Raw genomic sequence first — 24,371 nt, 5'->3', positions numbered from 1 at the left:
GTTTATAGAAATTTAAATTATGTATAAATAAATAAATAAAATTTTCAGCCTGTTTTGGAGTACAGTACAAACACACAATATGTGCATTTAACTTGCATGATCTCAACCATGTGTAGTAGAAGGCAGGCTGGTTTAAATTGCGCAAGTTAAATTCAAGCACGCTGGGTCTGCCTGCATTATCCGGCGCATAAAGAGCTCTTAGGCTCTCTGAGAAACTGTCACAACATCTTGTAGGGCCATCAGTTCCCACAAGAGCATTCCTAGCCTCCAAAGTCCATCCGTCAAGCAGGCCTTGCCCAACAAGCAATGCAGAGAGCAATGAATCATCCCTAACTAGCAGGAGCAGTGGTCAGGGATGATGGGAGCTGTAGTCCAACAACAGCTGGAGACCAAAGTTTGAGAAACATCGCCCTAAGCTCCAGGTGGTTAAGATATGTTAAGTGAAGATCTTACAATGTATAAGGGATTATGACCAATAACATCAACCAACCAAAGAATATAATTTCCTATCGTATGTTAGGCCCATTATGTCCACTGTTGTCTTTGACTGGCATGAGTTCTATGAGGTCTCTGTAGCAGGGGTCTTTTCCACTGCCTGCTACATGATCCTTTTAAAAAGTGACTGCCAAGGATTGACCCCAAGACCTACGGCATGCAAAACACATGCTCTAACTTTCCTCATTGTAACCCACAGAAAAGTTTTCAACTGCTTTTCTCTTCAACCTCTATAAGAAATGTCATTTGTAGGAAAAAAGGGAAAAGCAGGTAACCTAATGATCCCTTGAAGTCAGTCATTTTCAGCTCAGTCTCTGACCCCAGTGCTGCGGGTATAAAAGTCACGCCGTATCTATGCAGCTGTCTCATACAAAGGAGTTTTCTTAAAAGCCTCTATTTCAGGCAGAGGACAGAGAGGCTGTTCTCAGTTATTTTTGGCATCTTCTGAGTTTAAAAGCTGCACGTCCGCATCTTCTTTGCACTGAAGCAAACCAGAAACTGGGTCCTGCATGTACAAGCTATAGGATTCACTGGCTTCTTACGTCTTTTCTTAGGAGGAAAGACCTGCTATTAGGAGCTGCTCTGTAACAATATAAAACTTTCTGGAATATCAAGCACTTCACATTGCCTCAAAAATTACCCACTGCTCTAAGCCAGAAACTCATTTTCAGTTGAATATTTCACACACGTAGAACAATCCCAACTGTCAGGGGTGGTAAGAGGAAGAACAGGATCAATTAGAGGCATGGGCACTTTTTCCGTGAAACCAACATCCCATTAAAAAAAAAATCAAAACACTGTATTCTTTAAAATACAACTAAAATTTGGGATACATGAGAAATGAAAACACATTGCTTATATTGTAAATGTCACATGAAGTTCACATTACAAACCTTTTGTTTAATATATAGTTATAAAGGGTTGTAGTAAACTAAACCCTACTCAGGGCATACCAAATGAAATGAGTCATGCTCATTAACTTCAATGAGTCTACTCTGAGTAGGATTAAGACAGGGATGTAGTTAGCAGTATGCTTCCTGCATCATCTGAGGGTTTCACTTTATGACAGGACTCTTTTTCTGATTCTATGATTTCTCTGGACTACAAATGTTCTTCAATTGAAGTGATGTCTGCAGTTCAGAGCCCAGAATCTTTCTTTTCTCTCTCTCAATAAATCCACAACACTAATTTGCACCGAGGGTGTATGTCATAAATGTAGGAAGAGAAACAGGGGTGGTGATGTAGAGCAGAAAAGTGGTCAGCAGAGAAAGGGTTATGAAACTCCTATCAGTGGGAAAGACTTTAGCAAAAGCTGCTGAATCTTGGCTTAGCTTTTCTCACAGGACAGCTGTGAAGATACAGAGATTACGAATAGTAATCATTTGCTATTGACTTACATAAGGACCAGAAATGAAAGAGCAAGATAGACCAAAAAACACAACCACCTCAAAACAACAAAGGGATGGGGGGGGGAGACTAGGGAACATCTGCACTTACTGCCTTTAGATTTTTCTCCCGCTGAACACCAAGAGTATTCTTACAGCTTTTTCTTTTTGCCTCCCACAAATCTGTACCTGTGGGTTTGATTTTGACATAAGACGACATGGGAAGGACGAGCAGGAGACCTTTGTTCTTCCTCAGGAAAACCAGAGGAAGAAGAAATTTGGTCTCCCCAATTCTGTGACTGAAATATAAACGGCTTACAGCTGTTCTATCTTCCCATGTGCTTAACAGCATATTGTCAGAATTGTTACATTCAAAGTTGTCAAAAGCAGAGAGCTGATAAGACTTTCTAGAATACTTAAGTTTTAAGCTGACTGTGTGACTGAAACATGCACTAGATTTTTTTGGGGGGAGGGGATGCATGCATGATGGAAGAAGCATTCTGAACATGCATCAGAGACATGCATGAAATCATTTTATCCTGTGTAGGCTGGAATGTGAGAGTAAACACAGACACCACAATTTCTTTAAAATGTCATGGTTTTCAGGTGCCCTTTCTCTTCCTTACTGGCATACCAACATATACAGTGTTTGTGACAATGGATACATTTATGTATGGCCAGGGAGAATTCATGATTTACTGAAGATTACCAATGTCACTGATACCACCACAGCAATACATGTAACAAAATCATCAATAATATCTGCTGGTGCTTCCAGAAAGCCTAACGCTCTGCCTCCGGAAAGGAATTTATGAGGAGCACTGAATAGGACACCAACTCCCACATGTGCTGAAGTGCAGGGCTTAAAGAGAGATATTTCATTCCAGTGCCAACCGCAGTCTCCGTTTCCGAAAGCACTCTCAATTCAGGAATTTTCACATTTCCTAACTGTTAAAAAGTAAATACAGCACTACTTCTTTTGGTCCTCCTTGTGTGAATTAAACCTATGGAAATCATATCCCTCCTGCTCAGCAAGTAAGAATGTCTGGCTTCGCTGAAGCTCTAGTAGCAATTTTTTGCATTTCTGTCTATGGTGTTCCCTCCCCCCCCATCTATATTTTATTGACCCCCAAAGCATACAGTCAGTGAATGTTACAGACCTCTTGTTCTCACCACACAATATTTCCTTGTATCCTAGGCTTTAAACAATGTTGTATTTCTCCTACCCACATCTTACTAATGAAGCAATTACAGCTATCCCTTTTTACACTAGAATCCCCCTACCAGAAAATAAACTCCATTGTGCTGGCACTCAGCACCCTGGATAGTCAATGGAGTAAGAAGAGGAGGCATCATAACAGGCACAAGGCTAAAAAAAACATTATCATTTAACTTATTAAAAATTGGAACTTCCAGCAAATGCAGAAAGTATCAAGTAAACCTCAATGGAGGAAGTGCTGTTCTCCACTGCCATGGACAAAAGCCAGGGTAGCCAACCTGGTTCCCTTCTGATGTTGTTGAACTACAAATCCCATCATCCCTGACCACTGGCCATGCTGGCTGGAGCTGATGGAAGTTGGAGTTCCACCACATTGTCTCTCTCTAATCTAAACCACCAATGAAGCAGAAAGACAAAAGAACACCAAAACTTTCCAAGGAGAAATCACAGGCCAATGATTCTGCACCAATGGCAAAGGAAGTATACAGAGAACAGTCATATGCACGCCTTAAAGAGAACAGATCTGCGATTCAGTGGTGCGCTTACCATTCCCCTCTCACGAGTCAGAAAGAAGGGCAGTTACGACAGCAGAACATCTAAATGTGAAGTACAAAGTCTGGTGTAGAAAAACTAGAGTTTTATAGAAACCATCAAGCAATTTATGAGCTCATAGTGTGTAAGCCATATGCTTGCATGAAAATAAGAAACAAAAAAGAATTTATATTGGTTTCTGAAGAGAAGTTTTCTGAAGAGAAATTTTCAAATAAATACATAGAGGGGAAACATGGAAAAAATCAATGTATTTAGGCAGAACTAGGGAGACATCTAGTGGCCATCAGAAAGTAATGATGAATTTCTAAGTAAAATGCATAGAAGTCTTGGTTTTTAAGTATAAGCATTTTGAAATAATTGTTAAAAGATTATATAATTTCTACCTAGCAATCCTTTACAAAAAAAAAATTCTAGGAAGAACCTCCACTGTGATATGATATCATGGGCTACTGAGGTGTGACAGACTGGGACGGGGACGCGTGGACTCTAGTTCCATTCCCTACTCAACCTTGAATATTACTAGATGGCCTTGGGCCAATCACATATAAAATCATCCTAGCCTATCTGACAGGGTGGCTGTGGAAATAAAAAGTAGGAAATATATGCTGTTTTGAGCACACCGGAGGAAAAGTGGGATATAAATGTAATAAGCAAACAAATACATATTTTGGTTGGATAAACAAGGTATGAACATTAAGCCAGACATTTCTGGTAAGACAAGTAAGAGATAGACAACATTTTGAAAAAACTACAAACCCAACATTATCAGAGACCGGAACACATGACTGAACAACCATGCCTTGAAATGCAGTCTGTAAATCAGGTTAAAAATAAAGAATTTTTTTAACTAAGTCCTTTTGCATCAGGCAAATGGTCATGCAAGTCCAGCATCCAGTATTCCCAGCAGCTAATTGGATGTCCACAAGCAAACTAACAGTCCTCTCCTGCTGCTGTTCCCCAGAAATTGTTATTCAGGGGCATAAGCTTCTGCACACAGCATATAGTCATTGTGACTAGTACCCACTGATGATCACAGCTTCCATTAATTTATTTACTGCCCTTGTAAAGCCATCTAAGCTAGTGGTCAGCTTCACATCATGTGGCAGCAAAATCCATGCTTTAACTACGCAGCATGCGATTCCAACTGCCTGTTCTGAATCTCCAGCCAATCAGTTTCATCAATGATCCCAATGAGGGGGAGAAAAAATTTCTTTATCCACATTCTGCATAATTTTGTATACCTCTTCCCTAACCTCTTACTTATCTTTCCGCAAAACCCAAAAGTTGCAAATGTTGTGATCTTTCCTTATAGGGATCATGTTCCAGCCTCTTAACCATGTTGTTGTTGTTGTTTTCCATTCTACAAGATTTGAGCTGTGACCATGAGAATTGCATCCCATCATGATCAGGCTTGGCATTTCAAGTGGAAGAATAGTGACAGCCAGGACTGATAACTCCAGCTGAAGTGGTATGTAAAACGCCATGCATAGGAACTACTTGTCCACTGTACATGGTAAAAGGTATACTGCCTGCCAATCATAGGTGTTCAGGCACTACTAACCCTTTGGACATATTTGATCCTTTTGGGAAGCATCCTCAAAGTAACCCTTCTTGGAAGACTTTAGCCAATTTAACAGCACTGAAACCATTATTTTCACACTGCTTCTCCAACTTTAAAGCACCAGGCAAAAACATTCCTCTTCTCCCAGATCTTTGGCTAATTAAACAAACAGTGGCCTTTTAAACGGGGGGGGGGGGGTGTTTGTTACTATGTTCTGTATTTTTGTAATTTTATATTGTAAACCATCTTGAGATCCTTGGGGGAGGGCAGTACAGATTTATTTTAGTAATAATAATAATTTAGAAGTAATTCCTGATCAGAAGAGAAATTGTCCATGCAATAACAGAAGTGGACAAAAAAACTCAGCTTAGGCTAAATGAAATGACTCTTGGGTTCAAAAACAGAAATTCTGCTCTTAATGAAGTGGCATATCTTTCCCTCAAGGCTTTAATTAATTATCAAGAGAACCGTTGCTAAATTGCCACTGTGAAAAATATGTCATCCTCGAAACAACTCTACCATACAGTCTTCCTTCAAAAAACAAAAACATTACAGGATCAACCACATATAACAGATGTTAGTTGCGCAGCACTGCATGCTTCTGGGAAGTACTCAAATTATAATAGCAAACCACAGAACTGCATCAGACACCAATATTAAATCAGCACGTCTATTAACTAGCTTTTTAGAGCATACCCTCCTACCATCCCACAACAACTTCATGTTTTGCTATAAACATAGAAGAAAAACTATTGGCTTCAAGGTCTATCTTCCTATTTTATGGTTTGTCAGTTTTTCTGGGAAGAATTATTCTATGTATCAGCTGATCCTGGAAAATGAGAGTAATTTCATTTACTTACTGTTAATGAGTGAATGTACAATTGTACCAAAATCGGTCTTTAAACCAGACACTGCATCTGTGATTAATATCAGGATCACGACAAACTTCCAGATGGCAGCTTCTCCAGATATGGTAGCGCCAGAAGAGAAAGCAGCCAAGTGGTACTTCCTGTTCATGTGGGCTTGGTTTTTTATTGGCTGTCTTCACATTACCACTGCTGCTGAATCTGTAGGGCGTCCATTTGCGTAGCCACACACACCCCATAAGACTTTGGGTGCTGCGGTACTTGCCAGCATCTTGACTGGACAGGGCTTATCTTGACTGGACAGGGCTAGGGACATGCAAGAACTCTAAGACTAGAGTTTTAAATGCACTTGTTCTCATACATACTCATTCTGGTGCTCTTGTAGAGTGGTATAATATACATACAGACCAGGGATGGAGAGCTTGGTATCCTCTAGATTTTGTTGGACCACACCTCCCATCAGTCATGATCATTAGGTCATGCTGTGGGGGACTGGTTGGAGTTGGAGTCCATCAACATCTGGAAGGGCTCAGGTTCCCCATGACATAATGACTGATTTAATATCTCTATATTGCTTTTTGATAAAAGTTAACAAATTCAAAACATAAATCAGTGTAACACAATGAAACACAGGAAGACCTAAAACCCTTTGAAATAAAAAAAAAAAAACATGCAAGAACTAAGCTCATGTAAATCAACACTATTTACTTACCATTGCTGTCCTAGATTTGATAAACCAGTCAAATCTAAATTGGGGTGCATTGCGTACACACTGTCTTAGTTCTTCATACACATTTTCTTTATCAAATCCCATTTTATGCAACATGCATATCAAGAATCTATCTTCTTCTTCTGTGTAGTTTTTGCCTTTGTTTGTTCCATACTGTATACGCAGCTGATGAAAAGGTGCTTTGTATCTAGCAATCTAAAGGGAAAAAAGATTTTTACTAGGAATGTGCATATGAATATTATTCAATGGCCATTTATGCTATTTTAGCTGCAGTGGGATTATACTAAAGTCAGCAGCCATTAAATCAGCCCCTAATCAAGACTTTATTTAGCCAGTTGTAAGACTAAAATTGTTACAGCTGGTGTAACAATCCTAATGTGTTTATACTGGGAATTTCAATCCATATGGCTTAATAAAGTTAAACTACTTATCATAGAAAAGAATAACTTTGCTCACCACTGAATTAGTGTAAGCTTTGTACTGAAAAATTAGAAGGGGACTGAGAATACTTTATCAGTGGGGAACATAACCATATGCTGGTTTCTTAGGGGGAAAATTAATCAGAGGAAATATTAATTTGTGGAAAAATTACTTTGACATCCAGGGCTTTTTTGATGCTAATTCGCCTCTGTATTCTGGCCTCCCCTCGTTCAATCTGAGCCATGATCCTCTCAATGTCCTGGAGTTCATTGCAACGTTCCCAAAAAACAGCTGAAAATTTCAAGCATTCAAAAAAACACCTTAAATGCTTTGTAATAAAATAACATTAATAACTACTTTTATATAATTAAAGCTTTTACTCTTTCCCAATATTGCCTAACACAGTTTAAACAAGGTATATTATCATATATATAGTTAGAATATTTTTTTTTAAATCTTACAATGTAGTGAGTTGGACTTCATACAGAAAGTCTTTTTTTCCACAAAGGCTCTAAGTCCCTTAAGAAATTTGCAACAGAAAGCAAATGCATCTCTGATGTGATTTTGTGGAAATATATGAAATACGGTAATCTGAATCTCCTATAAGAAGGAACTCCAGATGCTTGCTCCAGAAAAGGCCCGCTGAAAACAACCAATGTTACATACAGTGAGGGGGGAAAGTATTTGATCCCCTGCTAAATTTTCTCGTTTGCCCTCTGATGAAGAAATGACCAGCCCATAATTTTAATGATAGGTTTATTATAGCTGTTAGAGACAGAATAACAACAGGAAAAACCCCAGAAACCCAGAAGACAATAGTCAGAGATTGAGGTGCATTATAATGAGTGAAATAAGTATTTGATCGCCTATCAACCAGCCAGATGGCAGGCAACTTGGTATCTTCACTGTATGTAACCAGCTGAGATTAGAAGCACCTGCTATAAGGGAGAGGTCTTACCTGTAATCCCAGCTCATTACAGTACCTGTACAAGACACCTGTCGACAGAAGCAATCAATCCAGCAGATTCCAAAGCAGCCACCATGACCAAGACCAAAGAGCTGTCCAAGGATGCCAGGGACAAGCTTGTAGGCCTGCACAAGGTTGGACTGGGCTACAAGACTATTGACAAGCAGCTTGGTGAGAAGGTGACAACAGTTGGTGCAATAATTCGCAAATGGAAGAAACAAAAAATAACTGTCGACCTCCCTCAGTCTGGGGCTCCATGCAAGATCTCATCTCGTGGAGTTGCGATGATCATGAGAACAGTGATGAAGCAGCCCAGAACTACACAGGGGGAGCTTGTCAAAGATCTCAAGGCAGCTGGGACCATAGTCACCATGAAAACAGTGGTAACACACTACGCCGTGAAGGACTGAGATCTTGCAGAGCCCACAAGGTCCCCTTGCTCAAGACAGCACATGTACAGGCCCGTCTGCAGTTTGCCAATGAACATCTAAATGATCCAGAGGAGAAGTGGGTGAAAGTCTTGTGGTCACATGAGACCAAAATCGAGCTCTTTGGCATCAACTCAACTCGCCATGTTTGGAGGAGAAGGAATGCTGCCTACGACCCCAAGAACACCATTCCCACCATCAAACATGGAGGGGGACATATTATGCTTTGGGGGTCTTTTTCTGCTAAGGGGACAGGACACCTTCACCGCATCGAAGGGACGATGGGCAGGACCATGTATTATCAAATCTTGGGTGAGCACCTCCTTCCCTCAGCCAGGGCACTGAAAATGGGTCAAGGATGGCTATTCCAGCATGACAATGACCCAAAACACACGACCAAGGCAACAAAGGAATGACTCAAGAAGAAGCACATTAAGGCCCTGGAGTGGCCTAGCCAGTTTCCAGACCTTAATCCCATCAAAAATCTGTGGAGCTGAAGGTTCAAGTAGCTACACATCACCCTCGAAATCTTACTGACTTGGAGAGGATCTGCAAAGAGGAGTGGGACAAAATACCTCCTGAGATGTGTGCAAACCTGGTGGCCACCTACAAGAAACATCCAACCTCTGTAACTGCCAACAAGGGTTTGGCCACCAAGTACTACGTCATCTTTTGCAAAGGGATCAAATACTTAATTCACTCATTATAATGCACATCAATCTCTGACTTTTGTCTTCTGGGTTTCTGGGGGCCTTCCTGTTGTTATTCTGTTTCTCACAACTACAATAAACCTACCATTAAAATTATGGACTGGTCATTTCTTCATCAGAGGGCAAACAGGCAAATTTAGCAGGGGATCAAATAGTTCCCCCCCCCCCTCACTGTATAGAGCTAACTGAGTTGTTTCACAGGAAATTGGTAGACGAAGGGGGTGGTGGAATTGAGCAGAAAACAGACAGAAGCAAACTGCTTAGTAGCCCCCCCCCCCACTTAAACTTCTTTACTCTCAATCAAAGCCTCCGATTACAACTTTTCATTAAACATGAGCATGCAAATATACTCTAAGCTCTGGCACAGGATGGCTATCATGTCATAAAATCATAGAATTGTAGAGCTTGAAGGGACCTAAAGGGTCATCCACTCCGAAGCAGCCAAAGATGTACAGATCCAAGTTCAAATCCTTACTCAGCCATGAGACTCGCTGGGTGACCTTGGAGCAGTTTGCTTCCTTTCTTTTTTTTCCAGTGCTGTACCTCAGTGGACAACAGGCAGTCAGCATGTGGTGTTATGTGCGTGTTTGTAGGGAGGCAGGAGCAATTTCTAGTGTTTTCCAATAAATGGCTGAAACTATTTAAAAACACACCTCACCCTTGAAAAGGTACGGCTGAGGCTGCAAAACAGAATTATGTCTGCATACATTCGAACTGCATTTTGGGTTCTTCCAAATTCCTATCACTCAACAAAATCATTATCAGCATTATATTGCTGTCAAGAGAAGGGAAGAATAAATCCAGCCACTCCGCCCCTGCTTTGCCATCCACAGCGGTGGCAAATGAAGCATGTCACGATCTAAAAAACAGTGCAGAATAGTAATGGCTAAAGGGTTACAGAGTAGCATTCTCAGCATAATCCCTCTGCAGATTTTAAATCTCTCCATGCAGGACCATGCATTCTTTCTACACTGCACATTCTTCAAAATTGCCAACCCTTGTAGAACTACAAAGGTAACCCAACAAATATAACCATTTTGGAAATATTTTTTTAATTATCCAAGATATATTTGACAAACCTGAATATTCAATAACTTCTTCAGGTGACTTTCCTTCCACTTCACGGGCAATATTATCTATATCATCTCGTCCATATTTTTCATTAGCTTTAATAAACTGGTTGAAGTCTCTTTTGTTCCAGTTTGTAAAACCCTGTTAAGCAAGAAGTTGCCATTAGGTGAAGGAGGAAATGTTTTGCTAGATCTTGCATCTTAGAAAGATACAGTTGGATTTGCTCGTTAATGCTTCGGTACAATGTCACATAATAATTACAGGGGTTAATGATCTTGCAGGATTTCCATAAACATCTATTATCCAAGGTTTATTACTCAGTCATAAAAAGTTGAACGAGTTATTTTTGCACACAGCTCCCCATGCATCAGGGAGAGAAGCTTTTTATTCACGCTTGTAAATGGCATTTCTTCGAAGAAACAAAGTTCAATTCAAATCTTAATGGATTTTCACTTATATCACACTTGAGCAAGCACAAGTAACAAATAAAATTGCAAGAGTATGAGGGCACTTGTCCAGATGTCACTGGCAATCTCCTGGGCATCCTGGAACTAAATGCAATAACATTCTGTTTTGAATACTTACAAAGCAAATGGTGAATGAAATGAACACCTGGATAGAAAGAAAATGGAGCCAAAACACCCATTTCCCTACACCTCCTCTATCAATACAATTGCAAGAACTTCTTGTAGCAGATGCAAAACAAAACAAAACAAAATACCCCAAAGCTAACATTGTATATTAAGTCAGAACTTTAAAATCCCTCAGGTTCTTAACCCACTAGAAGTTGATTTATAAGTTACAAGAATAATGGCAACTTTTAAAAAAGAACTTCATGGAGTTTCTAGTAAAAAAAGCTTCCAAATTTCATCTTTATCATTTTTACTCCTAGATTCCATAGATAATGAATGTCGGACTAACTGCAGACATGACATTCAATTCACATGGTTGTAACAAACCAACTGTAAATTATTTCTGACACTGTGCATACAGGAGAGCAAACTGTTCTATACAACAGATTGGATCCAAAGCTTCCATTGCTCCAACAGAAAGTCTTCCCCTGGTGAAAAAAAAAACTTCATTGGTCAACAAAAGCAGTTCTTCCATCAAATAAAATCTACTTTCATCAGAGGTAGGGAACGTTTGTATCCACCACAGTTTAACAAGGAATGTCTGAAAAGAAAACCAATGGCAATGAGAGGCACCATATCTACATTTGGTTTTGCTGGTTTAATTCTAATTGCTTTTGGGTGAATAAGAAGTGAAATACATATTTGTATTTCAAATATTAACAGAAGCCTATAACAGCAGCTCTTCTATTATATTCTGTCCTTAATACGTGACAAAAAGAGGAAGAATGCTTTCAACCAGCGAAGGAGTAGATAGAGTCATATGGCTTTGGCTTGATCAAAGGTATTACAGAGAAATAAGAAAAATTCCAGGTACTTTGGTATAGCTCTACTTCCAGAGAGCAATACTAGCATTAAAGATTTTTAAACTGCCTACACAGAAACTAAGAGTGATGTGGCTGATATTGTACTTTCAAGAGATTCACTTCAATCAACACAAGGCAATTTAAATTTTCAAAGGACAATTACTAAAATAACCATTTAAGAACACCACTCAAGAATGTGACTACTTACATGCAGAAAAGTATCAGAGAATGTGAGCAAACCCTGCACTTCCTTCCTTATAATATTTAAAAAGTCAAGTGAGCTAAAAATGATCTTCAGAGTAACCCAAAAATAATTATGTAAGTGTCAACAAGACAAGTTAAATGCATAAAGTAAATCTAAGTTTTGAAAGCTGAAGTGGACAGCTAAAGAATGCCTCATTTGAGAGTGCCAGAACCTATCCACTGTAGTGTACACAACTATGTTATTCGAAGGAAGATTAATAACGTAATCATTGCAAGAAGAAAACCATTCACTCTGAGAGAAACAATGTGATCTTTCCAAAGGAACTGTCGAAGGACTTGAGATTCAACTTGACTATTGTTGAGTTCAGCTACTCTCTTCTCTGAACTCTCATCCACCTGCACCTTTTTGTGGAGAGAAATCACCTGACACACCAGCGACAGCTTAGCAGCTGCCATTTTGAAAATAGAAGAGCCTAACCAACTTTCTCAGTTTCTACACACACACAATCCAAAACAGAGGCATTGTAACTAAATCCCTTCAAATTAATGTAACTATGAGATAATTTGTAAGATCAGATGATAGTATCTGCAGTTTTCCATAGGAAAACTAGTTATCACTGCCCGCGTTTACTGCAAATGGCTGTTATCAACCTTTTTTCATCACAATCTAGCTTGTCACACAGTAAGCGCACAAGCTTGTAGATGTTCTTCTTTGTTTATAAGTTCTTCTTTTGTTAAAGAAAAGAAATTTAAAAGCCATTTACCTGGGTAAGAAGTCTTTCTTTCTCTTCAGTCTCTTCTGAAGTAAGAGGAGCTGACTCATCAATCTTCCGCTGTTCCTCTTTCTGTACCTGAGCTGCATTTGGGAGGTCAGGGTTTCTGGGGACCTAAAATCAGTGGTGGAATGAATGTATAGTAAAAGAGCAATGCTGTTAAAGGTTCTGTATATAGTCCTATCCATCTCCCTTTACTGCCTTTTTGAGAAACACTAGTCGGGTGGGATTGATGCACTTCTCATCTACTATTTGTTAGAGAAGGAAATATTTCCCTAGCATGTGGCCGCTGGTGGAGAAACATCTTTTACTTGTGTTTACAGTCCTCAGAAAGTTCTTCAGGCAAGGTGAATGTAGCATATCATAACTCATCCATCTATATTTGTCCTTTTATAGCTTGCAGGCTCTTGTCCATGGAAATGTAATGATAACTGCAACTAGCAAGCAACCACTGCACCTCAAGAGGGTTTTCTTTAAGCCTTTCAGTGTTCTCAGATACCACAAACAAGAAAGAGAAGGGGAGGAGGAAATGTATGTGTGTTACTCCAGCGATTAAACAGTGAAGAAGACATTAATTCCTATAGTTAGGGTAAAATGGAATGAACACAAGTTGCAATTATCTGATATCAAAAGAATGTTTAAATGTGTTTTTAGTGCTCTTTATTTCTTTTAATATTTCTAACTTTTCCCCAACTACAGTGATTATTAGAACCCCAAGGCCTTTTCGGCAAGCACCAACCTTTTCCACACCAGGCATCATTTACAATCATTATCACTGAAACTGATCTCATGCAACTGGACCTGTCAGTGCTCTGGACACCTCAGCTGAAACTGTATCAACAGTGGTATCAAGTTCAGAGTGAAAGTGAACAACTTTACCATCGGAGTGCTTAGAAAATTTGTCAGAGCAAGACTCTGATGCTCCATTGCCTATAACCTTTGGGGCATATCTCAACAGTTCATTAACCACATGGAAAAGCTCTCCTGGGCAGCTAGCTGAGCATGTGAAAAATAAGAAAAAGGTGGGAAAATAAGCCTACTTTGTGCCTACCATGTGGCAGTGATGGCAGCAATCATGTGCTCAGTGGTATTCTCTATGAGATTTCTAGCACTCGCACCCCAGCTGTCACCTGTTCTGCTTCCTTGCCTGCAACTCTCCTGAAAACAGGGGCAGGGGGAGTAGTACAGGTTCCTTGTCACCAAAAAAGGGCATATAGGATTGATTGTGTCCTCCTCACCATTCTAAACTGAAAAAGAGCCTTGACAAGAGCACCAGCCATGTCAACTGGAAAATACCCCCGAGCATTCAGTAATCTTTATGATTCCTTAAGTCTCTATGGGCAAACCATCTCAGTAAGTCCCCCCACCTTGCGGGAATGGCATGGCATGGGCAGGGGGGTGGGGGAGAAAGAACTGCCACTGTCAAGCCAGGTATTGCCAGGAAATAACTCATGCATGGCAATGGAAACACTAAAATACTCCCTACACACTATAGCAGAAAGCATATCAAGGACCTATCTTGCCACATGCATTTGAGCCGTGATGTACTGAAACAAGCTCATGATTGTGATGGTGACCATGAAGTCCCAGGCAGGTGCTTTTAAGGCAGATCCAGTGTGAAACTGGAAGTCTCCCGGTATCTGCTCTATCTGGGGTAGGCCATCTTGGCTATGGAGACTGTTGGGCAGTGGAATGCTTTGTTCTTTGAACTGACACTAGGCACAGATCCTCAAAGCCAGCCCCCATGCATAGTCAGTTTCCTGGTTTAGATAGATTCTTAAGGAAGAGCCATAATGATCCATTTGTCTTGATGCTGCATAAAGAACCCAGGAAAGCAACATAGGGTTAGATCAAGATATCATGGCTTCCCCACCCAAATCTGAATAATACACGAGAGGTTGGGACCTTCCTCTCCAATAAGACTGTGGATGATAAATGTCTTATAGTGGATGACCTGGTGACCAATTTGGTAACTTTCCTGGTAAGGGCTGTGGAAAAAGCCAACCTATAAATCAATCTCTGCCTCTGTGAGAGAGATATCTTTGAAATTAATACACAGCTGATATTTGACGCCCAAACACTTGGCCCATATTACACACTATTGGAACTGTTTGACAGGTCAAATAGGATCTTAAAGAACAAGTAAATTATTCTCTCTCTCATAAACTAGAGGTGATGAGAGGGCAACAGAAAAGAGATCAATTTGAGACTATTTAGTTTCCCTTCCTTGGATATAAAAATGCACAGAAGCCCAGCAAGATGGCCCCAGCAAAATATTGGTGTGGATATCCTGAAGTCTATGTGGAGAAATTCAATCTTTAATTTTTCCATATTTGCTAGTCAGAAACTCTGTATTTTCTTTTTTTAAAAAAATAACTGAAGGGCATCATAACACATTCAACATTAAATATTCACATACTGCTTTTGACAGCTTATTAAGTTTATATTAACTGTACTGTCATATTTCATATTGCACCTTGAATTGCAGTGTGGGGTCTTGGTCCTGTTTATCTCTGTGAATGAAGTGGGTGGGGCTTTTTTTGGTAGTTTTATTTATTTGTAGATATCCGATGACTGTAATTTTTGTAATACATAAAAACTCAGTAAGAACTGTATTAAAAAAACAAAACCTTGGTAACTCTCCATCCATAGCCTGTCAGACCTATAAGGAAGACACTTCCATACCCGCACCCCACCACTCTTGACACTTCTTCCTGGAGGAAGCTGACGCTATTTGGACCCCGAGGTGGGACTGATGTTCTGGGCTACTGAGCTAGCCCACTACTCTGCCCACACGTGTTCTGTCTTTTGAACACCATATGGTCACCAGACCAATTTGAGGAATCAGAAATTGTCCAGAGCGCATGACCTCTCCCCCAACTGGATGGGACAAATAGTTTTATTTGTGTCACTAAGTTCCCAGGTACACTATGGAAAAGAATGTTATTTTTGGGATTGTGAAATGGAATTCAAGTCTTAGGACATAGATCTTATACATAGGTAAATGTAGCTAATATATTCTTCAGAAGGAAATATCGCTGATTTTGTTGTTTTCTTCTTTTATTCACAGCAATCCTTTGAAATTATATCTATTGTAGTGAGGAAAATGTGCCCATTTCTACTACACACTTCTGAATTCATTTTAAAATGATACTTAACTTCACATAACTGCTATTGAAAAGTAACACATTTCCTATCCATCATATCTAAGAAGCCTGAGAGATATCTTCATGCCAGTTATTTCAGGACAAGAAACTGGAGCTTACCTTATCCCTGACATTGGTTTACAAAATGATATTTCACTGATTTCAGCACATATATAATCTTGGCTTCATATAGAGCACGTTACTAGGCAAATTGTTTCCATTGTAAAACCATTTTTAGAAAGCATGGAAGTAATTTTGCCTATGACTATATAAATTAGCTACTGAATATTTCCATTTAAGCATGTCAGTCACAAAAGCAAAGTTTAGAAACAGAGAATTAAATAGCTCTGATTTTATCCTTTGAAGATGAAAGACCATACCAACATATTGTTCTTTTCCAAGCACAGTATTACTATTCATACAATCTATCTACGGTGGTACCTCAGGTTAAGAACTTAATTCGTTCCAGAGGTCTGTTCTTAACCTGAAATGGTTCTTAACCTGAGGCGTGCTTTCGCTAATGGGGCCTCTTAATGCCGCTGTGCTGCTGGCACGCAATTTCCGTTCTTATCCTGGGGCAAAGTTCTTAACCTGGAGCAACCACTTCCTGGTTAGTGGAGTTTTTAACCCGAAGCATCTGTAACCTGAAGCGTCTGTAACCTGAGGTACCACTGTAATCTATGGTTGAATTTCTTTTGACAATGTGCCAAAAATGCAAATATTTAAAAGGACGAATTTGGAAGGCTTATTTGGAAACAATGCATAGAAGTTGTAGGGGCAGAGCTGTCAAGCAGGACCAAAGGTGGAAGACAGTAGAACCACTAATGTGGAGGCCCAACCTGACAAAATAGCACTCGGAGCTCAACAGCAGTAATCCTAGAAGTGTGTAGTGGTGGTAGCTAGGGGACATCACTGTCACCACAAAATATTCACACAGCCTTAATGGCAGCACTCTTGCTGAGGCACGTTCAAGGCACCAGAATGTCTGCCGTCCCTATTCCTTTGTGGGTAAGGATCAAGCTTTCTATGATTCTAATGTCTTCCCCCAATGTTTTTGTTTAATTTAAAAGTCAAGCAGCTGCAGGAAGCCACAACTGGGATCAGAAGCTTACATAGAGAGGAGACTGCTCCTCCTTTCCCTTGTTAAAATCACTTTTGATTGTGTTTGCTCTCACTCCACTTCAACCTTGAGCAAACCATGTAATTTATAATGTCCCCCATTTACATAAGAGCAGGTCATCTAATCATTTTCAAAATGTGGATACATGGAAATCCACATTCCTGCCTCATATTAGGGAAGGGAAGGAAAACAGATCCTTACCTTGTAGCCTATGGTCTTGCGATAATAAAGAATCTCTTTTTCAAGGAGTTCAAACAACCGTGGGGGAAAGAACTGGAAATCTTGAATATTTGGCTGTTTTGGAGGTCGTGGAGCCTTTGAAATTAAACATATATACCATTAATGCTACATGTTTGTCTTTGGACATGTTGCAACATGTTTTTATATAAAAAAGGTTATTAAAGGCTGAGGTTGGGAGGTGAGTGTAACTAGTATGAACTACCAAACTGTCCTCTCACCTTTGGGATTTTTGGTTCACTAACTCGAAGAGCTTCTCTGAAATAGGCATCCACAGCATAGTTGGCTTTGCGTTCTCGTTTTGGAGGCTCTATCCATTCCATCATGCTCAGCTAGAAAACAAATAAGCTCAAAACTTTTAAAAAATACCAAAAGATAATTCTAAGTAGCACATATTTAATTGCTCAATTGGTATTGTTGACAGAGGTGCTTGTTTTAAGACAAGACTACACTGGAATGAAGACTAGTGCATGTTTCAATAGATATTAAACTACAGTGGTGCCTCGCAAGACGAAAAGAATCTGTTCCGCGAGTCTCTTCGTCTAGCGGTTTTTTCGTCTTGCGAAGCAAGCCCATTGACGGTTTAGCGGATTAGCGCTATTAGCGGTTTAGCGGCTTTTAGCGGCTTGTCGTCTTAGCGGATAAGCGGCTTAGCGGCTTAGAAAAGGGGGGAGGGGAAAAAAAATACAGGAACTCGCAAGACATTTTCATCTTGTGAAGCAAGCCCATAGGAAATTTGTTTTGCGAAGCACCTCCAAAACGGAAAACTCTTTCGTCTAGTGAGTTTTCCGTCTTGCGAGGCATTCGTCTTGCGGGGCACCACTGTACCTGCATTGCTATGAATGGATAAAAGAGCAAATCACTTAGTTCAAGACGGGTTACTTTAGAATAGCATTTCTTTCAGTTTTTGCTTATTAATTTCCAACTCCTCTTTGAAACCTGATAGTTTTTGAATAAGCAGAAGAAATTAGTTTTGTATGTTTTCATGTTCCCCTTGTAAGCAGACAGTAGGCTGGCTAACATTCAAACATGAATTATTATTATGTCATCAGCACAAATACCAAACTTCATTGCCACATCCTAATATGCACTATTAGTGAATTTAAAAAAAACAAAAAACCTCTCTCACACACAAGGAGAGAAACCAATAAAACATTCCAAACACATTAACTTGAAACCAGGCTCATAATCCTTGCCTCGTTAAATGAAGCGGGTAGGCCTTATGTTGCCCTGTTGCATGAACTATAACAGAACTCTAGAACAGAGTTCACTTTTCAGCAAGTTTCTTTCACTTCACTTAAGAAAACTAGCAGTTCTTTGCTTTTACGGAATCTTCCAATCCAAGGTCTGCATTTATTTGTAGGCTCTTAAAAGAATGTTAGACATCTACCATGAAATAAATTCCTGCTCTTATAGCTTTATTGTCCCATTTCGTACAGTGATAGATTGCTTTCATTCATCTCTTCACAGTTATTATTCCCTCACATTATGGACAGAATCCCATTCTAGTATCTTTCTGAACAGAGGCCTCTCAATCTGCCTACATATCCTTTTAACTTCTGTCTTACAGTATTTTTTCCTCTGCATATGCAACAGTTCTACAGTGTTCATGCTGAATACATTTTACATTATTATGGGCTCCCTCAAAAACAGGTAAGTGAACTGAGTTAGTTTTCTAATGTGAAACATACAATTATGTCTTGTTACAGCAAGCTTCATTTGTTTTCTCTGAATGTTCAAATTCCAGGCATCAAAAGAAAGATGTTTTCTCAGGACTCTTTCTTTTTGATAGATATACTCTAAGCCTGGTTAATGCCCCTACAAAGTGCTATAGGTAAAGTGAACCAAAGGGGCGGGGGGAGTACATTGAAATCCTACATCTTCCCTACATAACCTGCTCTGAATATTAGGAGTGTTTGTTGTTAACCTCTTTGAAGTGGAACTTTATTCACTTAACAGTACAATGCAAACACATTTATACTTATCAGTACAGCAGAAAGGTACCTTTTGTTTTCCTCTATAATCTTCACCTTCAAAATTGTACAAACTCATTTCTGTGTCCATAGTGAAGTTTCGGAGAGAGCTCTCACCCATTTTTTGCAAACGCTCATTCATTTCAGCTGTCTAAAGCAGGCCACCAAAAATAAAATGAAGTTAATCTTTAGAAAAGCCATTTTTCATCAATAAAACATAAAAACTGATTTGATAAGATACTTGAAAAGCTAAGTCAGACAGACTTGATTCTTTTTTCTTAATTCAAAGCAGATGATTTTTATAGAGACAGAAGATGAGCAACAATGAAAGTAATGGTAACATACAGCACCATCCAAATCCTCTCACCTTTTTTTCACCTCTTTCTAAAATAGTGGTAATATCTTCATCAGTCAGTTCACTGTCCTTGGAAGCAAATACATGTGTTGCTCCATGTCGGATCATCTGTAGCATTTCATCTTTTGCCAGTTTATTAGACTGCTGATCAATAAGTCTCCCTGACACAGGAAACAAAGTCACAATTTTAATGCAAAACTTCTCAGCTTTTTCATACCAGAGTTATAAAGGGACACCAGTTAGAACCTGTAGTAAGGCAGAGGGGTAAGAATGAATCCTAATACATGATTTACAACCCAAAAATGCATAAGTTTTAAAAATAATTTGTATAGGTGTAGGTAATGAGCTAAAGTAAGCATCACATTAAACTAATGCAATTTTATAGATTCATCAAACTAACTCTTGAGCATTTTTTCTTACTTCAGAGATGGAGAACTTTTTGGCTCCATGGATCAGAAACTTATCAGGATCAGCCTAACAGGCCAAATCCGACCAGAGGGTGAGGATGCCCACCTGACAAAATCTCTTCTACGGCTTTGCAACATTCCTCCTACAAGCCTGGACAATCTGAGGTTTAAAAGGGAAACGTGGGGAGATTCACAAAGGCTTTAAGACAGCCCCTACACTCCCATTTCAGCCTCTTGAAACATAAGTGTCCTGTTTGAGGCGCTTATTCTTTAAGTAAGTGAATGGGCAGCGGCAGCAGGGTAGGTGCTCGCCCACAAGCTGCTTCAAACAGGGCTTTTGCAATGTACCGTATTTTTCACTCTATAACATGCACCCGACCATAACACGCACGTAGTTTTTAGAGGAGGAAAATCCATAGGCATGCCACCCGTAGGCATTCCCTCCATAACACGCACAGACATTTCCTCTTACTTTTTAGGAGGAAAAAAGTGAGTGTTATGGTCCAAAAAATACGGTACTTTAATCCTTGTTCATCAGATGATAGGAATAGGCATGCAGCAAATGCAGGATTAAATCCTTTCCTCCCACCACTATCTGATGTCCCCAGTGACATCAGCTGATGGAAGTGGTGCAGTCTGGGGAAGATGGCTTCATGACTCTGTGGCAAGCCAAGACTGGTCCATGGGCCGAAGGTTTGCCACCTCTGCCTTGCTGTCACTGCTAAGGAACATAACATATTTGGAAGGCATAGCCTACTTGTTTGGCATTGAGGGGGCACATCAGAAATGTAAGATAGAAGGATGGTGAGCATACAGCGTGTTTCAGCTGTATTACATTAACATAACTTAGATATTTTTATGACCACAGTGGCCATTCAACTAACATTTGTGGACAAAAGCATTTATTTTGCAATATTCTGGTTCATATGTGAAAAATATGAGACAGGCTTTGAAAATCTTTACAACTTCAAAATCAGAAGAGATGTTGAGCAAAGAAAATAGTCTTCTTTTACAACCATTTTTTGTTTCCAATCCCAATTATTTCACACAGTATTTTTAGAACATCCCCTGGAATCCTTAAGTGCCTAGAGTATCCAAAAGCTGACATTCTAACAAAGATGTTGCAGACTGCAGAAAAATCCCTTGAGCTTATGTATGGCTTATGAGTTTTATGTTGCCCACCCAGCATTTATATATTTTATTTCTTTTTTAAAAAAACTTGATAACAAATGGGATGCCTGACCTACATAATGTTTCATAGTCACAAAGTTTCAACTACTTCAATAGAGCTTTCACCAGCTGAAAGCTAAATTCTAATCTGCTTTACAAAATTAATCTTTGCTAACATTAAGTCAATGATTAGAGTAACACTTTACATATCCTAACCATAAAAAGCCTGTTGGTTTTGAGGGTCTTCTGCGTGAATGAGTAAAGAGTGGCCAATAATTATCTATGCTGAAATATCCTTGCTACGAAAGAGCCTGATTTTATCTTAAATAATTGCTTTTTGTTTGTATAACAACTCACTCATCTCTCCAAAATAATTGTGTCTGGGATGACAACTGGCACTGTGACTCTTTTTTATGACACGAAACAGAGATGATCAGATAGCGGCTTGCCCAGCAAAAAAAAATTAAAAGCTGGGTTTCCAAGGTGCATTGCAAAACACTCTACTAGAATATCTATTCTATCTATATTATCTATCTATACTAGAATATCTATATCTATTCCTTTTCATGACAAACATTTGCCGCCTCAGGCACATGATGACCGCAGCTGGTGCAGGGAGGGCCTCCAGAATGGACACAAGAGACTGGTATTGAGTTGAATTATGACACAACTTTATTGATTACAGGAAAGGAGGTTTGGCTATGGCAAAGGGCATGTATCCAGCAACAGGCAGCCTGCCTGCTACCTGATAGGAACTCAGTGGGGTCAACCTTGTGCTGCTAAGTCGCCCCCAACATGGATTGGGTGCCATGACACTGCACAGGCCGCCATTGGGAGAGTTGAATTGGCCTATTTGTCTCCCTGTGGACTGCCAGACAGTCACTCCTTCCTGGACCCCTCTAACAGGGTTCACTTGAAACAAAGAACTGACCCAATGCCTTATCCACCAAAGTTGTGACGGATGCTATGAGGTAGGCAAAAACCTGCAAGCTGGCCAATTCGTTTGTAGGAGAAAATTCCTCCCTATTCCCGAATATGGCAACCACATAAGCCATAGCAAGCTTGCCCGTTTTCCCCAATGGACAATCCCTTAACAGTCTGAGCGGGTGGGAAAATCCTGTGTCGATCTACAAAGAGGGTGGCCTGCACCTGGCCGCTCCCTTAAATATGCCAGGGGCGGGCTCAGCCCCCATGCTCTTCCCCTTGATGGGCCTTGCAGGCACTGACCACCCCTACCTGCAGGTCCATTGCATCTGGAGGAGGTGGCACCAGGTGACCATCCACTCCCCCGGCCACGTAGGAAGGTGACAGGCTCCCCGGACCAGCCGCGGCCGTGCCATGCGGCAAATGCCGCCCACCCAGAACCCCAGGTGAGCGACTATTTAGCCACTAACAGTTAAATATTACGCAGTACCTTGCTGTATAACTATTGAGTCTAGCCTCAGTTTTATCTCAGCTCTCTCTACAATTCTCTCTTCAACAGTGTTGTCTGTGATAAGTCGGAATACTCGAACTCGCTTCTTTTGACCAATACGATGTGCTCGATCCTAAATCACAAAAATAGCAAATTTAAATAAAAGCATCCTGGCACATCTGTAATTGAAATTCTGACAGAAGAAAAAAAAACACACACTGCCCTGTAATTATTAAGGTTAGCACAAATGAAAATATTTTTCATTGTTGTTTATTTTAATTGTTTACCCTATTTTTAGAAGTCCTTCAAAGCTGGCATGTATTAACATAAGCAGCTTGTTATTCTGTTTTCTCTTTTTCTCAATTTTAACGGCAGCAGCTGCACCAAGACTTGAACTGGGGCAAGCCATTGCAAAATCTACTTATTTTTTTCTTTAACAGCATGAGATACCACTTTTAAACTTTTGCTTTTTCAGCAGGCCTTCACCTTAGTTGAAGCATGGGAAACAGGTAGCCTTCCAAAGGATATTTACTGGGCTGCAACACCCATAGTTCTATATCCTGGCAGAAGCTGATGGGTGCTGGGAGTCCAACAACATCTGATGGCCAACATGTTCCCCACCACTATCTCAGATTGTTAATAGTGTTTTAGCTCTCCCAAATGATTGGCTTCTATGTGCTTCTGTTTTAATATTTATTTAATTATTTATTTGTTATTTTGTTATGATTTTAGAGGAAATACAACAGCCTAAGTGCTTAAAAAAAGCAGAAAAGTGGATATAGATATCCATTTTTTTTAAAAAAATGGATTTCCTAGTCAACAAAGGTTTAGCAACTGCTGCATTATCCTCATTCAGAAATATTCTGTTAACTGTTCTCTTTCGGGTCTGTGCAATGTGGCTATGCCCAAATGCATCAGTGTGACAATGTGCTGCACTGCATTTGCACTTCTATGTGTGTACCTATGTTCTGTCTATGAGCATTTGACAGACCCCTATATTGAGATACTAAGACTCCACTTCATCCTTTAACTCTTGCATAGCTCCTTGGGATAAATTCCCCAGTCCACTGCCAAATCTACCACAACTGAATAGACAGCTACTCCTCCTCTTAACAGGGAATAAATTGGACATTTTTTTCTTCCCTGGATCCCTGCAGTTGTTACGGGCTCACAGCTGCAGGTCCTATTCTTACCTATAGTGTGGTGCTGATGATACCAAGGTTGCAGGTTCGATCTCCTAAGGGACAGCTGCATATTCCTGCATTGCAGGGGGTTGGACTAGATGATCCTCAGGTTCCCTTCCAACTATGATTTTATGATTTTAACACCAACCATGATTTGGTATTATGAAAGATAGGCCCAGGTGCTTCCCCTTCCTCTTATATTCACCCACACCTGTTTGTTATTACACATGAAGCAAGCCAAAGCCAGGTTCCTAGGCTCTTGGCTCTCTGAAAGATTGCTCCAAGCCTGCCTCTCAGCTCCACAGGCACAGCCTATCAGTTCTAACTATCCTGTTGTCACTACAGTAGGAACTCTAGCTTTGCATGAGACATACCAAGAGTACTCACCATTGCTTGTAGATCGACTTGTGGGTTCCAGTCAGAGTCATAGAGGATAACAACATCAGCTGTTGCTAAATTAATCCCCAGGCCTCCAGCTCTTGTACTTAGCATAAAAATAAACTTTCTGCTGTTGGGAGCATTAAAGGTGTCTATTGCTTCCTATAAAGG

At 40.0% G+C, this 24,371-nt stretch overlaps 1 protein-coding gene across 1 annotated transcript in view; it reads right to left on the bottom strand.

Moving 5' to 3' along the window:
* Nucleotides 1-24,371, bottom strand: part of SMARCA1 (SNF2 related chromatin remodeling ATPase 1) — a 46,095-nt gene that overhangs the window by 3,365 nt on the left and 18,359 nt on the right. The window contains exons 13-22 of the mRNA XM_079961618.1: nt 24,210-24,362; nt 22,639-22,771; nt 19,660-19,808; nt 19,324-19,443; nt 17,541-17,651; nt 17,284-17,397; nt 12,808-12,930; nt 10,413-10,545; nt 7,401-7,519; nt 6,791-7,003 (exon numbers count right to left, since the gene is read on the bottom strand). Of these exons, the coding sequence (XP_079817744.1) occupies nt 6,791-7,003; nt 7,401-7,519; nt 10,413-10,545; nt 12,808-12,930; nt 17,284-17,397; nt 17,541-17,651; nt 19,324-19,443; nt 19,660-19,808; nt 22,639-22,771; nt 24,210-24,362 (1,368 nt within the window). The remainder of the gene's footprint in view (nt 1-6,790; nt 7,004-7,400; nt 7,520-10,412; nt 10,546-12,807; nt 12,931-17,283; nt 17,398-17,540; nt 17,652-19,323; nt 19,444-19,659; nt 19,809-22,638; nt 22,772-24,209; nt 24,363-24,371) is intronic.

The sequence above is a fragment of the Podarcis cretensis genome (genome assembly GCF_951804945.1).
Source record: "Podarcis cretensis genome assembly, chromosome: Z".
Classification (NCBI taxonomy): Eukaryota; Metazoa; Chordata; class Lepidosauria; order Squamata; family Lacertidae; genus Podarcis; species Podarcis cretensis.
The sequence above is the reverse complement of the archived record's forward strand: the minus strand, read 5'-3'. Positions and strand labels throughout refer to the sequence as shown.